Source organism: Habropoda laboriosa, unplaced genomic scaffold, assembly GCF_001263275.1.
Source record: "Habropoda laboriosa isolate 0110345459 unplaced genomic scaffold, ASM126327v1 scaffold2, whole genome shotgun sequence".
In the NCBI taxonomy this organism is placed as follows: Eukaryota; Metazoa; Arthropoda; class Insecta; order Hymenoptera; family Apidae; genus Habropoda; species Habropoda laboriosa.
Genome location: NW_017100190.1, coordinates 3,794,973 through 3,808,137, shown reverse-complemented (window position 1 = coordinate 3,808,137; position 13,165 = coordinate 3,794,973). Strand labels below are relative to the sequence as shown.

Genomic DNA, 13,165 nt, shown 5'->3' with positions numbered 1-13,165 from the left:
TCCTTATATACCTGCGGTACCCTCTCCCCAAAGTCATTAGCAAAATCGTCGGTTAGGTCAGGCGGGAAATTTTCGCGGGAGATTTTCGCGGGAGATTTCCGTTATCGTAACACGGTATAATTTATCAATTTTCACAATTTTGTTATAAATTTATACTTCCGACAATTTGTTATAACATTGCATATAACAATTTATACGTTTTTACAATATTCTTCAATGGAAACATAGGTTTTAGCGTTCTCGTTACTTACTCGTGGTTAAATTAATTTCGTTGGGATTAAAAATCAGGTTGACCTGTGGTCGTAGATTAAAAATAACCATAGTACAGCTAAATTTATCGTGTTAAATAATTCCTTTTACACGAATGAAAAATGTATTCGACGTTTGTTTGTTATAATATCGTGAAATGAATTATTTGTGTAGTTCTGTGCATTTTCTGTGCAGTTCAACCTAATTTACTAAAATTCACATTGCGAGTCAGTATACTGTAACAAGTAGTAACAAGCAAACGTTGAATAAATTCCTAATTCGTGTTAAAACAATTATTTAACACAATAATTTCAGCTTTATTATGATTATTCTTGATAAATGACAGCAGGTCAACGTGATTTTTAATCGTTATAATCTTTAAATTCAGTGTGAATAGAGAAAATGTGTAATATAATTCATTTCACGATACTATATCAAACAAACATTGAATACATACAAATGTAACGATAGAAATTATTGCAATAATGCGTAATGCAATTGAAAAATTGAAAGAATCAAAAGAAAAAACGGTTACTTCATATCTTTTTCGATTCTAGAATATCAGAAAATTTGAATAAAATACGCGACAAGAATTGGGGAGAAGCATAAGTTAAACGCGTAAAAATATTCAATAATAAACGAACTAGGGATGAAGCTATTATTTCAATACGCGATGCACTGACTCTAGTATTTACTAAAATTCAAAAATTCTCGTATAAATTCCGAAAATAGATTATTAATTACGGTAAACTACTGAGACGGTTTAATTAAGGGTGGGCATGGTGCTGCTTTAGTTTGAAATGATTTATAAACACATAATTAACAGAGGAAAAACCGTGAAACGGCAAAACGTCAACATTCTAATTGTTATAACATGTAAACAGAACTTTAAATTTAGTGTAAACAGAAAAAAGTTTGAAATGATTTATAAACACATAATTAACAGAGGAAAAACCGTGAAACGACAAAACGTCTACATTCTAATTGTTATAACATGTAAACAGAACTTTAAATTTAGTGTAAACAGAAAAAATATATAATACAATTTATTTCACGGTATTGCAACAAATAAACGTTGAATCAATATTTAATTCGTATAAAAACAATTATTTAACGTAATAATTTTACCTTCACTATGGCTATTTTTAATCTACGACCACAGGTCAACCTGATTTCTAATCCTTACGAACTTTAAATTCAGTCTAAACTGAGAAAATATATAATACAATTTATTTCACGGTATTGCAACAAACAAACGTTGAATAGATTCTTAATTCGTATAGAAACATTTATTTAAAATAATAATTTCACCTTCACTATGGCTATTTTAAATTTACGACCAAGGGTCAACCTGATTTTTAATCCTCCGAACTTGATTTCACAACGAGAAAGTAATAAGATCGTTGAAACGTACTTATTTGTCAAAGAAACTTGCAAAAATGTATAAATAATAATATGTAATGTTTTAACAAATTTTTGGAAGTATAAATTAATAATAAAATTGTGAAAATTAATAAATTATACGTTATTATAACATTAATAGAATTATGACTAAACCGAAGTTCGAAGTCGAGTATTTAAAGTCTGATATTACGTGCCTAGCGAGTGCCGGTAATTGTTAAAATTTGTTTAATAATTAGTAATAGAAATTCTAATTGATTCTAATGTATACAAGTGTTACAAGAAGGCTGAGTGTGTACAGGGTGGACATAGACTAGCTAGTAGCCCCCGACCACTCTATTCACATCTCAGAACCTTCAGGTCAAAATACGCCGCGAAGTGTCTAGGGCCCAGTATAAAGGGTAAATGATTTCGCGGGACATCGGCGGGTCCTTATATACCTGCGGTACCCTCTCCCCAAAGTCATTAGCAAAATCGTCGGTTAGGTCAGGCGGGAAATTTTCGCGGGAGATTTTCGCGGGAGATTTCCGATATCGTAACACGGTATAATTTATCAATTTTCACAATTTTATTAAAAATTTATACTTCCGACAATTTGTTATAACATTGCATATAACAATTTATACGTTTTTACAATATTCTTCAATGGAAACATAGGTTTTAGCGTTCTCGTTACTTACTCGTGGTTAAATTAATTTCGTAGGGATGGATTAAAAATCTGGTTGACCTGTGGTCGTAGATTAAAAGTAACCATAGTACAGCTAAATTTATCGTGTTAAATAATTCTTCTTACGCGAATCAAAAATGTATTGAACGTTTGTTTGTTATAATATCGTGAAATGAATTATTTGTGCAGTTCTGTGCATTTTCTGTGCAGTTCAACCTAATTTACTTAAATTTACATTGCGAGACAGTATACTGTAACAAGTAGTAACAAGCAAACGTTGAATAAATTCCTAATTCGTATTAAAAAAATTATTTAACACAATAATTTCAGCTTTATTATGATTATTCTTGATAAATGACCACAGGTCAACTTGATTTTTAATCGTTATAATCTTTAAATTCAGTGTGAATAGAGAAAATGTGTAATATAATTCATTTCACGATATTATAACAAACAAACGTTGAATACATTTTAGATTGTTTCCTCGATGTGGCCATGGTGGTCATCAGTGACTGGAGTGCCTCAAATGTTTAGAATAATTAAAATAAACTAAATGTTGTCAACTAAAAATTTTGAACGTCATAGCTAGCTAGACATTATTTTCAATTGAAAAAAAAAAAAAATTATAAAGCATAATACTATAATCCTATGCTTAAAATATATTTTCTTGTGGCCACCTGACAGCACCTGTAAATCTGTCGTGAACGTGTTAATAAGTAAATGTTGTTCAAATTATATCGTGTTTGATATCATTTTCATCAGAAAAATCTCATCAATATGTTAAGAAAAATTTCGGAATAAGAATACGTAAAATTAAAAAAGTTGATATTTAAATCGGTTGGTTGCCTGGACTCACGTTTCATGCTTATCTTTTATTCGCTGTCCTTGACTACGTTCGGCAAACTACAATGGCAGGCAGGAGGCTCGAAAACGTAGTCCCTGACTCTACGAGTGTCAGGTTTAGCTTCCTTGCGGTCTGACACTTGTGGAGAATATACTGTATTTCTGCACCTTTCTACGATGAATTGTTCGCTAGATATTTCGGTACCTGTGTTTCTTTATTGATTAACGCTTGCAAATTGGGGGAATTTCATCTAAAATCAAGTCAGGAATAAATGGACCGAGTGACTGAATAACTGATATTTGGACTGACATGAGATTTTTAAATATACTTGAATGTCTAATAAACATTAACAATCTTTAGAAAAAAGGAGAAAATTTACACCGATTTTTTTAAAACTGCAACATCTAAATAAACCGAGTTTCATTTTTTGTGAATATCTAATATTGTCTCAATTTCACCTGAATTTGCAAACTCCGTAAAAAGGGTTAAACGAGGTGCAGAAACTTTATTCGCTTAATAAACTCAAGTTTGTTTTACTATTCCACATTCCATACATACATTATCCTCCGCGACAACGCGTGACATTGAATGCCCATTCTAATTAACGATATCGCGACTATCTAGACTACCTCCGTTCCAATCAGATTTTTGCCTCCTCGGAGGATACCCAGTCTGGACAATTCCACCTCACCTAACCAACATCATTCCTCCACTTGTTAAGAATCCAAGTTAACGTAATATTAATCCTCGACCGTTACCAGACTGTCACCTGATAAGATTAAGCGAAACACTTGATCTCACAATCATCTTAAACAGTCCAATTTCCATACGATTACGAGACCACTTTCAATTCCGTTCAATCATCTCTGTCCCATTCCAGCCAAACAACTCACCGTTCTTCCATGAATATTTCATTAAAGCGATAATCATCTTTTCGAATAAACCGCGAATCGATCCTTCCGTGCAACGTGATCTCGATCGTTTCAGTTCTCTCTCTGTCTATATATCGACGGATGCACGGAGGATCCTTGAAAGTAAGTCGTTGAAATTGGCAATCATGCAAAACCGTGCTTCTCACATGGTTGAAAACGCGTTCGACGCGATCCTTGGAGATCGTGTTTCGGCGGAAGAGGCGAAGAACAGGAGAACGAAGCTGTCGTTACGTTCCGCTTTACGACAATGCTCTCCGTGAGTCGTTAAAACAACCATTTCCACGTCCATTCCCGCCACGCTATAAAGATACTGTTAAAACGCTCGATGCGATTCGCGTGTACCTCTTAGCACCAGATTCTCTTCCATCTTTCGAGTTTTCTTTCCTCCTCGAGGATTTCCGTTGGGACAGAGAAAATCTTGTCAATTTGTCGACGATAGGATAATTTCGGGAGAGACGGACCAGGCAAGTATTTCCTACATTATCCGCCGGATATGGAAGAAAAAGCACCGAGATCGCTTTCCGTAAAACAAATGTAAAACAAAAGAATACTGACGCGTTCCACATATGGCGGATAATGTAGGAAATACTTGCCTGGTCCATCTCTCCCGGAATTACCCTAATTTGGTCGAGTAGTTTGCTTGTAAAGGGTGCACGATTAATTTCGAGCTCTGTGGCTCTTTAACCCTTTAAATTTTTCGAATTTATTTTCAGACAAATTTGGGTGATTGAGACACTGTTATGCGATCGAATATAGTGTCACACGATGTAAATTTTACTTTGCTTGTCATATTAAATTTTTCGAATATCCTTGGAGACGAATTTCGGCGATTATCTCACTGTCACGCGATCGAATCTCGTGATTTTTCGAGCGAAAGGGTTGAACGACCCTTTAAAGGACGAAAAGAAAAGAAAGGATCAACGTCGAAGATCCATTCGTACTAGATGAACGACACCACAGTTTAAGCTCTAAGAAAGATCGCTGTTTCGCATAGACACCAGACACCTTTGTGCTACATTCAACATGACCAAACATTCCAGATCGATATTACCTTCGATGATATCACCTATGCTGCAAAGACTCTAATCCAGTCGCAAATTACACCAATGTTCCTTATCTCCGTCTCCAGACCGCTATTAACCGTTGCATAATACGAACGATTCAATTTCATCCTATGTATATCTTCGGGTGAAAAAGAAGAGAGAGAGAAAAAAATAATAAAAAATCTAGACAAACGAGAATTGAGAGATGAACAGATAAGCGAAGCAGGTGAATCCGGTGCTTTAATAATGTGTCGCGTTATCGTCGATCTTCCTTATTGCACGCTGGCAAACGCGTATCGCGCGGAATAAAATCGTAATACGAAAACAGAAGATAGGAAATCTTTGCTTTGGAAGGAACGATCGATAGCCGATGTTTTCCTCCTCGAGCAATGATCGGGCAACATTAATTATGTAATGTATCAATGAAACGAAGTAACGAGGAGATAAAAGCTGGAGGAAAAGAGGGATCCGGTCGAAAGCGAGAATGCGTGGATCGAACGATAAGGCAATTTTAGCCCGGGTCGAGATGGAAAAATTCACGCGATTAAAGTTTATCTGCCGCTCGCCAACCATTGTCCACTATTTTTTTGTCCGCGTTATCGACGGCGCCGACGCCGGCGAATTATTCCACGACGATCCCATCCCGCCATGGCGAACTATCTCCCGCTAGTTGAGAAATAAATAAACGAAAACGGAGAATTTTTATTGTGGCTCGTGTGTGTACGGGTAATGTGTACACTGGGAGCTGAAAATCTGAGTAATAGCCTTTCGGGATATTTCTGGTATTTCGCGATATTTTTAAATTTCGCGATATTTTTATATTTCGCGATACTTCTGATATTCGCGATACTTCTGATATTCGCGATATTTCTGATATTCGCGATATTTTTATATTTCGCGATATTTTTAAATTTCGCGATATTTTTATATTTCGCGATGCTTCTGATATTCGCGATACTTCTGATATTCGCGATATTTCTGATATTCGCGATATTTTTATATTTCGCGATACTTCTGATATTCGCGATACTTCTGATATTCGCGATATTTTTATATTTCGCGATATTTTTATATTCCGCGATATTTTTAAATTTCGCGATACTTCTGATATTCGCGATATTTCTGATATTCGCGATACTTCTGATATTCGCGATATTTCTGATATTCGCGATATTTCTAATATCCACGATATTCTCATATTTCGCCCCTTAATTTTCAACACTTCATATTAATTTCCGCCAATACAGAAACTACCGTTGACTAAAAAGTGACGAAGTCAACACCGTTTAATTTCTCAACGAAAGATCGCAAGCAGAAATTTTAAACGAGCCACTCACAATCCAAACGCATCCCCTCAGATTCGTAACAGCCTGCGCAAGTAGCATTTCTGATCGACGAACGACCCAGTTAACAGCTTAAACAGACATCGATCTATAAACATTCACATCGCGTATTGTTGAAAATTGTCGAGATTCGAACCTCTAAGAATCACGGTTGTTTCGAAACTTCCTGTCGGTAGTGTACGCTAAAAGACGTCACTTCTTCGTTTCCAGCCTAATCTATTCAGAGCACTCATTGTTCTCATTTGCGAGACGTTTGTACGCGAGCGGTTACGTGGGTGACGAAAGGGATCGAAAGCGTGATCGATGCAAATTAACCGTGACTATCTGCGCACGCGGAAAATTTGTACTTCAAATAGATCGAGCATTGTCGTTCACCCGTTAATAGACGATTCTTCTATCGCTGAAGCAAACAAAACCAGGCTAACAATGCGACGATAGCATCGTATTCGAGAATAAATGAAATTCGGTTTTCTCGAGTTCTAAACAAGCGAATCTAGAGATTAATCGATATTATTATCTTACGATTTCAGCGAATCTGTGCTGCGTGTCGGCTGGTGCTATGTTGGCATGGACCAGTCCGATAAAAGCGAAACTTCAGGACAGCTTAGACGACAATCCACTCGGCGTGAAGATCACCGATGACGAAAACTCTTGGATAGGATCGTTGGTGGCTGTTGGTGCGATGATTGGCAGTTTTATCGCTGGATACATGGCAGAAAGGTATTTTCTCTTCTTCTCTCCAAGCATCGTCCCTTTCGATTATTTTCATTCACGTTCTTAATAGCTACACTTTTATCAGTTTTGCACAATACGACGGACTCCTGCACTTGGGTGTACCTAATGTTTATTAAATGCTCATTTTTTATTATTCATTCGACGGAGATAATAAAATCCGTACACGGAGAGAATGCGACGTTTAGTAGCGAAGGTGTTAAGTGAATTGAGGCCTTTGATGGGAAAAGGGCAAATGCCATTTAACGAAAACCGACTTCAAAGTTTTCGTTATCGTGTTACTTAATAAAAAGTAACGCAATTAAATCCAAAAGAGAAGTAATATGTCCTTCATACACCGTATACACGTATAACACACCTGAGCTCACTTAAACCACGTGCCCTTTTTCCATCAGTAGCCTCAATTATATTCCTCTAGCTCCGTGGAGATGAAATGTACAGTCGGTGGAAGAAATAGGTCGCAACTTCAAGCTCCCAGAATCAGCATTTTACCTTTCCTATTAGAACTGAACAAAACCTAACGCATACTTCGCACAGCCTCGACTCTAATTTCTAACCCCTATCTTCTCGAACTGTTTCTATCGAACTTCCACACCCGACTGATCTTAACCTTTTAACTGGAGAGCTAACTTGGCAAAAGTATCCAACGAATTACGACGTTCTTCTTTTTGGTAAATACTTTAAAAAGACAAACGATGTACGTATCAGGTTTAAATTTACGCGCGTCATTTTCGAAGATCAACGACGAGTTAAAGACCTCCTCCATATTTCCTCCACCGACTATACCTTTCTGTACCTTAACAGTTACCAATCGAATCCGTTCGAAATTCTCCACGCCCACGTTAACCATTTATCATCCACGACAGATGGGGCAGAAAGAAGACTCTTCTGGCCGCCGTAATTCCATTCACGCTCGGCTGGATCCTAGTCGCATCCGCCAAGGTGGTTTTCCAACTCTACGTGGCCAGAATCATCCTCGGCATCGGTTTAGCGTTCGCTTTCACGGTCGTTCCTATGTACTGCGGTGAGATCGCCGAGGTAAGCCAATTTCATTCAACTTTCCCATAAACGCTCAACCGATTTGCTCGATGAAAATTTTCCTCGAATCCGCCAGATATCCGTGAGAGGTGCTTTGGGGTCCTTCCTACAGCTGTTCGTCACCTTCGGCTTGCTCTACTCTTACTCCATCGGTCCGTACGTCTCTTACCTGGTGTTCTGGATCTGCTGCGCCGCCGTACCATTCGTATTCTTCGCCGTCTTCATGACTATGCCCGAATCACCCTACTTCCTACTGAAAATCGGCAAAAGAGAAGAGGCGGTGCAAGCTTTGGCCAGGTTGAGGAGTAAATCGCCGGCCAGCGTGCAGAAGGAAGCTGACGAGATGCAGGTAATTGATACAATTCAAAGTGTGCGTGTAAATCGATCTGCAAAATTGAAGAACACATAGAGAACGCCTACGGGAACGAGCGTGAAGCTTTGACAGGCTATTTTTAAACACTGTCCTGGCTATTTCGAAAGAACGAGAGAAAGATCACTGTCACGGGTAACGAAGGCCGTCGAGAATGTGTGAAACGGGGTTGCGGGAGGTCGCGAGATCGTTGCGCGATTATCGATAAACGAGAACACGCTCGCTTGAAATAAATAAACCGCGCGGTTGATGTAATTTTTGCACGGTATGTTTGCACGGTGGTTGTAAAATTAGCCTCGGTTATAAACGAACAGAGATAAACGATCGATACGACGGTGCGTGGCCGCCTGTAAACACAGGAATTTTACCAAAAAATCGCCAACTGGAGAGCAACGATAACACAGATCCGAAGGCGGTCTCGAGAAATCGAGCGGTATCAGCGTTCGGGTCACGTTCTTATGAACGAGGCCGGGGGTAAGGTCGTTCCTTGATCTGCCAATGGTAACGGCGTTCCTCCAACGTGCCTCTGTACGCTACTGAATCGCATAGTCGAGTGACTAACGCGTCACGTGTCCGCTCTCTACTCTCGTGTATCACAGCGTGTACGCGTCCGGTCCAACTTCGGATTTTTTAACGCGATCGATATCAGAAAGATCCACGGGGCACTTATATGGATCGACGCAGTAGTTCTTCTAGTATTTTCACGAATTTTTTCGTCTCATTTCGGGAACATTCTCATTCAACAATTTCACACAGAACGCGAAAGAGAATGTATTCTTTTTTTTTTTTGTTACGCAAACTGACACATTGCCGAGGTAATTGGTAATACATCGAGATGCTTTTAAGGTGTATTTTTATCAGGCTGCAGTGGAAGAGGCGTTCAGGGAAGAAACGAACTTCTCCGACCTGTTCACCGTGAAGGCGAACCTCAAGGCTCTGATCTACACTTGCCTACTAGCCTCGTTCCAGCAGCTCAGCGGTATCAACGTGGTCCTATTCTACATGGGTAACATTTTCGAGAGCGCTAAATCATCGCTGCCCAGCCCGATAGCCACTATCATCGTCGCCCTCGTGCAAACTTGCGCCTCAGCCGTGACACCGGTGGTCGTTGACAGGCTTGGCAGGAAGGTTCTCCTGATTTTCTCTGGCATCGGTGAAATCCTCACCATGGTGAGTCTGCAAACTTTCTTTTCAACCCTTTCTCCTCGTCTTCACACCGGAAATTACAATTCTTGAAACATCGTTGTCCCAATCACCGTCGCACAATCCTCCTCGATACGAAGTTACTGAAATTCCTTTACCACTTTTTGCAAAAAGAAAAATATAAGAACGTGTTTGCAAAATATTACGTTTGCATACGGCGAGGAAAAGGAGAGATGACGTCTCGCGATTGCTTATTGCACCTCGACTAACGCGAGCGGAGAGAGGTAAAAAAGGGCAGATTCGACGCGGAGGAAGAAACGATCCAGCGGATTTTAACGACGTCAGAGTTGGAATGTCGTAACGAGTCGTTTCGTAAAGGCGCGCTGCTCTCTTACGCTTCGAAGCGTTCGCTAATGACAGCGAATTATTCGTGAAAAATGCACGAGACTCTGTCGATTGTCATTCCATGCAGCATGATATCGACGCGAAGTTACGATTTTTATTTAGTCGTTTCGGTCCGTTGGACAGGTCGCAGAAGCTTCGTGGCTGCCCGTCAGCCGAGCATCCTCGTTTTTCGATCCGTTACCTAATCAGCTTACGTGACACGCGACATGTGTATTTCGCAAACACCTGTCGCGATTTCGATTGTTCGAGCTGGAGTACTAACTGCATAGGCGGGTCGCGAAGGTTAAGGCCAGCTTTGTGAAACGCGTAGCTTCGAGATTGCTTAATCGGCGAGTTGCGTGCGGTGTGGCGCGAAATAAACGAGGATCGATCGGTGAAATCGACGAACGAGTTGTAAGAAGAACGACTGTTTGTACGCAACTTGCCTCGTTTTGATCGCGCGAGGACACGATTCGCTGGTCATTTTAATTGGAGCCTTATTCTGGGAATTGCAGCTCGATTCGGAGAGGTTTCTCGAACGAGAAACTCGCTCGAATTTCGTTACACCTGTGATCTTTTTATTCTTTCGATTGAATTGTCGGGTATATGGATCTTCGATTATTGTCCTTTGCTTCGGGGAGTGTTGTCCTTGTCGGCTAGGACAGTTGCAATTGTCGCGCCGTTAATAGATTGATCGAATCTTCGGTGAGAGGCTAGTGTACGTTAATTACAAGTGGTCGTTTTATCTTGATTCTTTTTGATACGGAGATGCAGGTAGAGTGTCGTTCGTGAGTATTAAGACACTTTCCGAATGTGAAGTATACTGGAATTTACTGAATTGCTGTTGGACTCTGCTGAAGTCTACTAAAATCTATTAAAACCTACTGAATTTTATTTTTCATTTTCATTTTTATTTAAACAAGTACTGAAATCTACTGCATTCTATTAAAATCTACTGTATTCTACTAAAATCTTTTGAAACCTAGAGAAATCTACTGAAATCCACAGAAAACTGCTAAAAACTACTAAAATCTACTGAATTCTATTCAAATCTACTGTATTCTACCAATATCTATTGAAATCGTGAGAAATCCACCGGAAATCTACGGAATTCCACTAATGTCTACTAAAATCAACCGAATTCTACAGACGTCTACTGAAACCTACTAAAATCTCGCTGCCTCGGCAAGCCTCGCTGCATCACAATATTAAAAATCAAATTACTCAACACACAAAAGTCACAGCAAAATTGCCAAGATCCTAAAAAACAGATTATTCATTCTGGAATCTCCAAGTATAACGACCAGCAAATACGTATATTTACACTAACGTACGACACTAACTTCAGCGAGGAAGTGTAATTTAAATCACACAGCACTTTCATAACACAACGGGTGTCCCAATACTTACGAACGCCAGTGCACCTATACTCACGTGCAAATTGCACAAACAGTTCGAAACCTGCATCACACTCTGTTCCATTGTTGCTCGAATCGGTGATACGAAGAATTGAAATTCGACTCGATTCGACACGGTGGGAAATTTTCACCGGATGGCCCGCGCGCCGTTGCGAAGTGAACGCGTACGAACGCACTTTTCGCAGCCTTGATACACCGCTGTCCATCGCGAGGCGTTTCGCAGGTATTGCAAAATAGAGGCAACAAATCGATCGCGGCCTTGCAGCGTCTATTCAAATCGATTTATGTAACCTCGCGAACGCGTGTGTGCACGTTTTACTCCTGATGCGCGCCGCATTCCTACGGTGCACACGCTCACGAGGAACGCTCTCGAGGTCGCCTCCTCCCGACCTTCGCGCCTCTTTTTCGCCGGTGAACCACAAATTCGATTAATTGCCGACCGAGCGGAAGGAATCTCTAACGAAACGCGACTGTTTCTACGAATTCTAGTGATTTCTTTTTTTTTTGGGAGAATAATAATCTTTGGGACTGTGATAGTCTTCGCTGAAGCCTCGACGAAATTGCGCGATCGAGATTTTTCATTAGTTCTAAAAAAAATTTAATATTGAGAATGAAGAGTTTTTGGGGAATTTTGCGACCTTTTTTCACGAATTTTGACTTCTTTTTTGTGAGAGTAATCCCTTTGGGACTTTGAGTCTTCGCTGAAGCCTCGACGAAATTATGCGATCGAGATTTTTCATTACTTCTGAAAAAAGATTCAGTGGGAGAATGAAGAATTTCTGAGGAATTTTTCGACTTTCTTTCACGAACTTTGATAATTTCATTTTTTATGAGAATAATCACCTTTGGGACTGTGATAGTCTTCGCTGAAGCCTCGGTGAAATACGATCGAGATTTTCCATTACTTCTGAAAAAAATTTAATTTTGAGAACGAAGAATTTTTCTGCGGATTTGAGTGGATTTCAGAGCGAATTCGGTGTAAATGAATTCAGAGCGAATTACGATCTCGTTCGCTTGTTAATTATACGCTTAAACGAATCCTCGAGAAGCATGCACAGATGCATAGGCGGAAGAAAATTTCCGTAAACACGAGGAGGCGCATCGACGGAGAAAACGTCGTCAGTTCCGATGACTTCACTTGCCTGGAATCATGAGGCCGTGTAGTTAATTACCCGTGTATAGTCGTAGATTGTTGCACCGATCCACGGATAAATGTCAATGCCTCGTTACGTGCACACCTGTGCACTGTATATGTATACGCACTTTCGATCTCGTTCGATCTTTGCGTGCTCGCCGCGCGACCAGCTGTTATCTAAATTTCATAACTACGTGACGCACGCAAGGAACAAGAGATAGAGAGACGAACCGTGTCCAGGAATGGCTGGAATGCGGCTAATTACCCTCAGCGCTAACTTTGTAATTCATCGATCTGTCGTTCAATCACGATTACGTTTTTTTATCTTCGCTCCTCAATTACCACACGTCAAACTTCATTTCTGCTAGCCTGTCAAACGTTTACTTTCTACTTTTAACAAATTTTTCGAAATTTTTATTTTGGAGGTAATTTATTTTTCGAGGAAGTAATTTCACGACATCGTTAC

General features: G+C 39.6%; 1 protein-coding gene across 1 annotated transcript in view; it reads left to right on the top strand.

Annotated features, from left to right (window-relative positions):
• Positions 1-13,165, top strand: part of LOC108580117 (facilitated trehalose transporter Tret1-like) — a 55,745-nt gene that overhangs the window by 34,701 nt on the left and 7,879 nt on the right. Inside the window, exons 3-6 of the mRNA XM_017943783.1 lie at positions 7,010-7,199; positions 8,078-8,249; positions 8,326-8,598; positions 9,481-9,789. Coding sequence (XP_017799272.1) covers positions 7,010-7,199; positions 8,078-8,249; positions 8,326-8,598; positions 9,481-9,789 — 944 coding nt within the window. The remainder of the gene's footprint in view (positions 1-7,009; positions 7,200-8,077; positions 8,250-8,325; positions 8,599-9,480; positions 9,790-13,165) is intronic.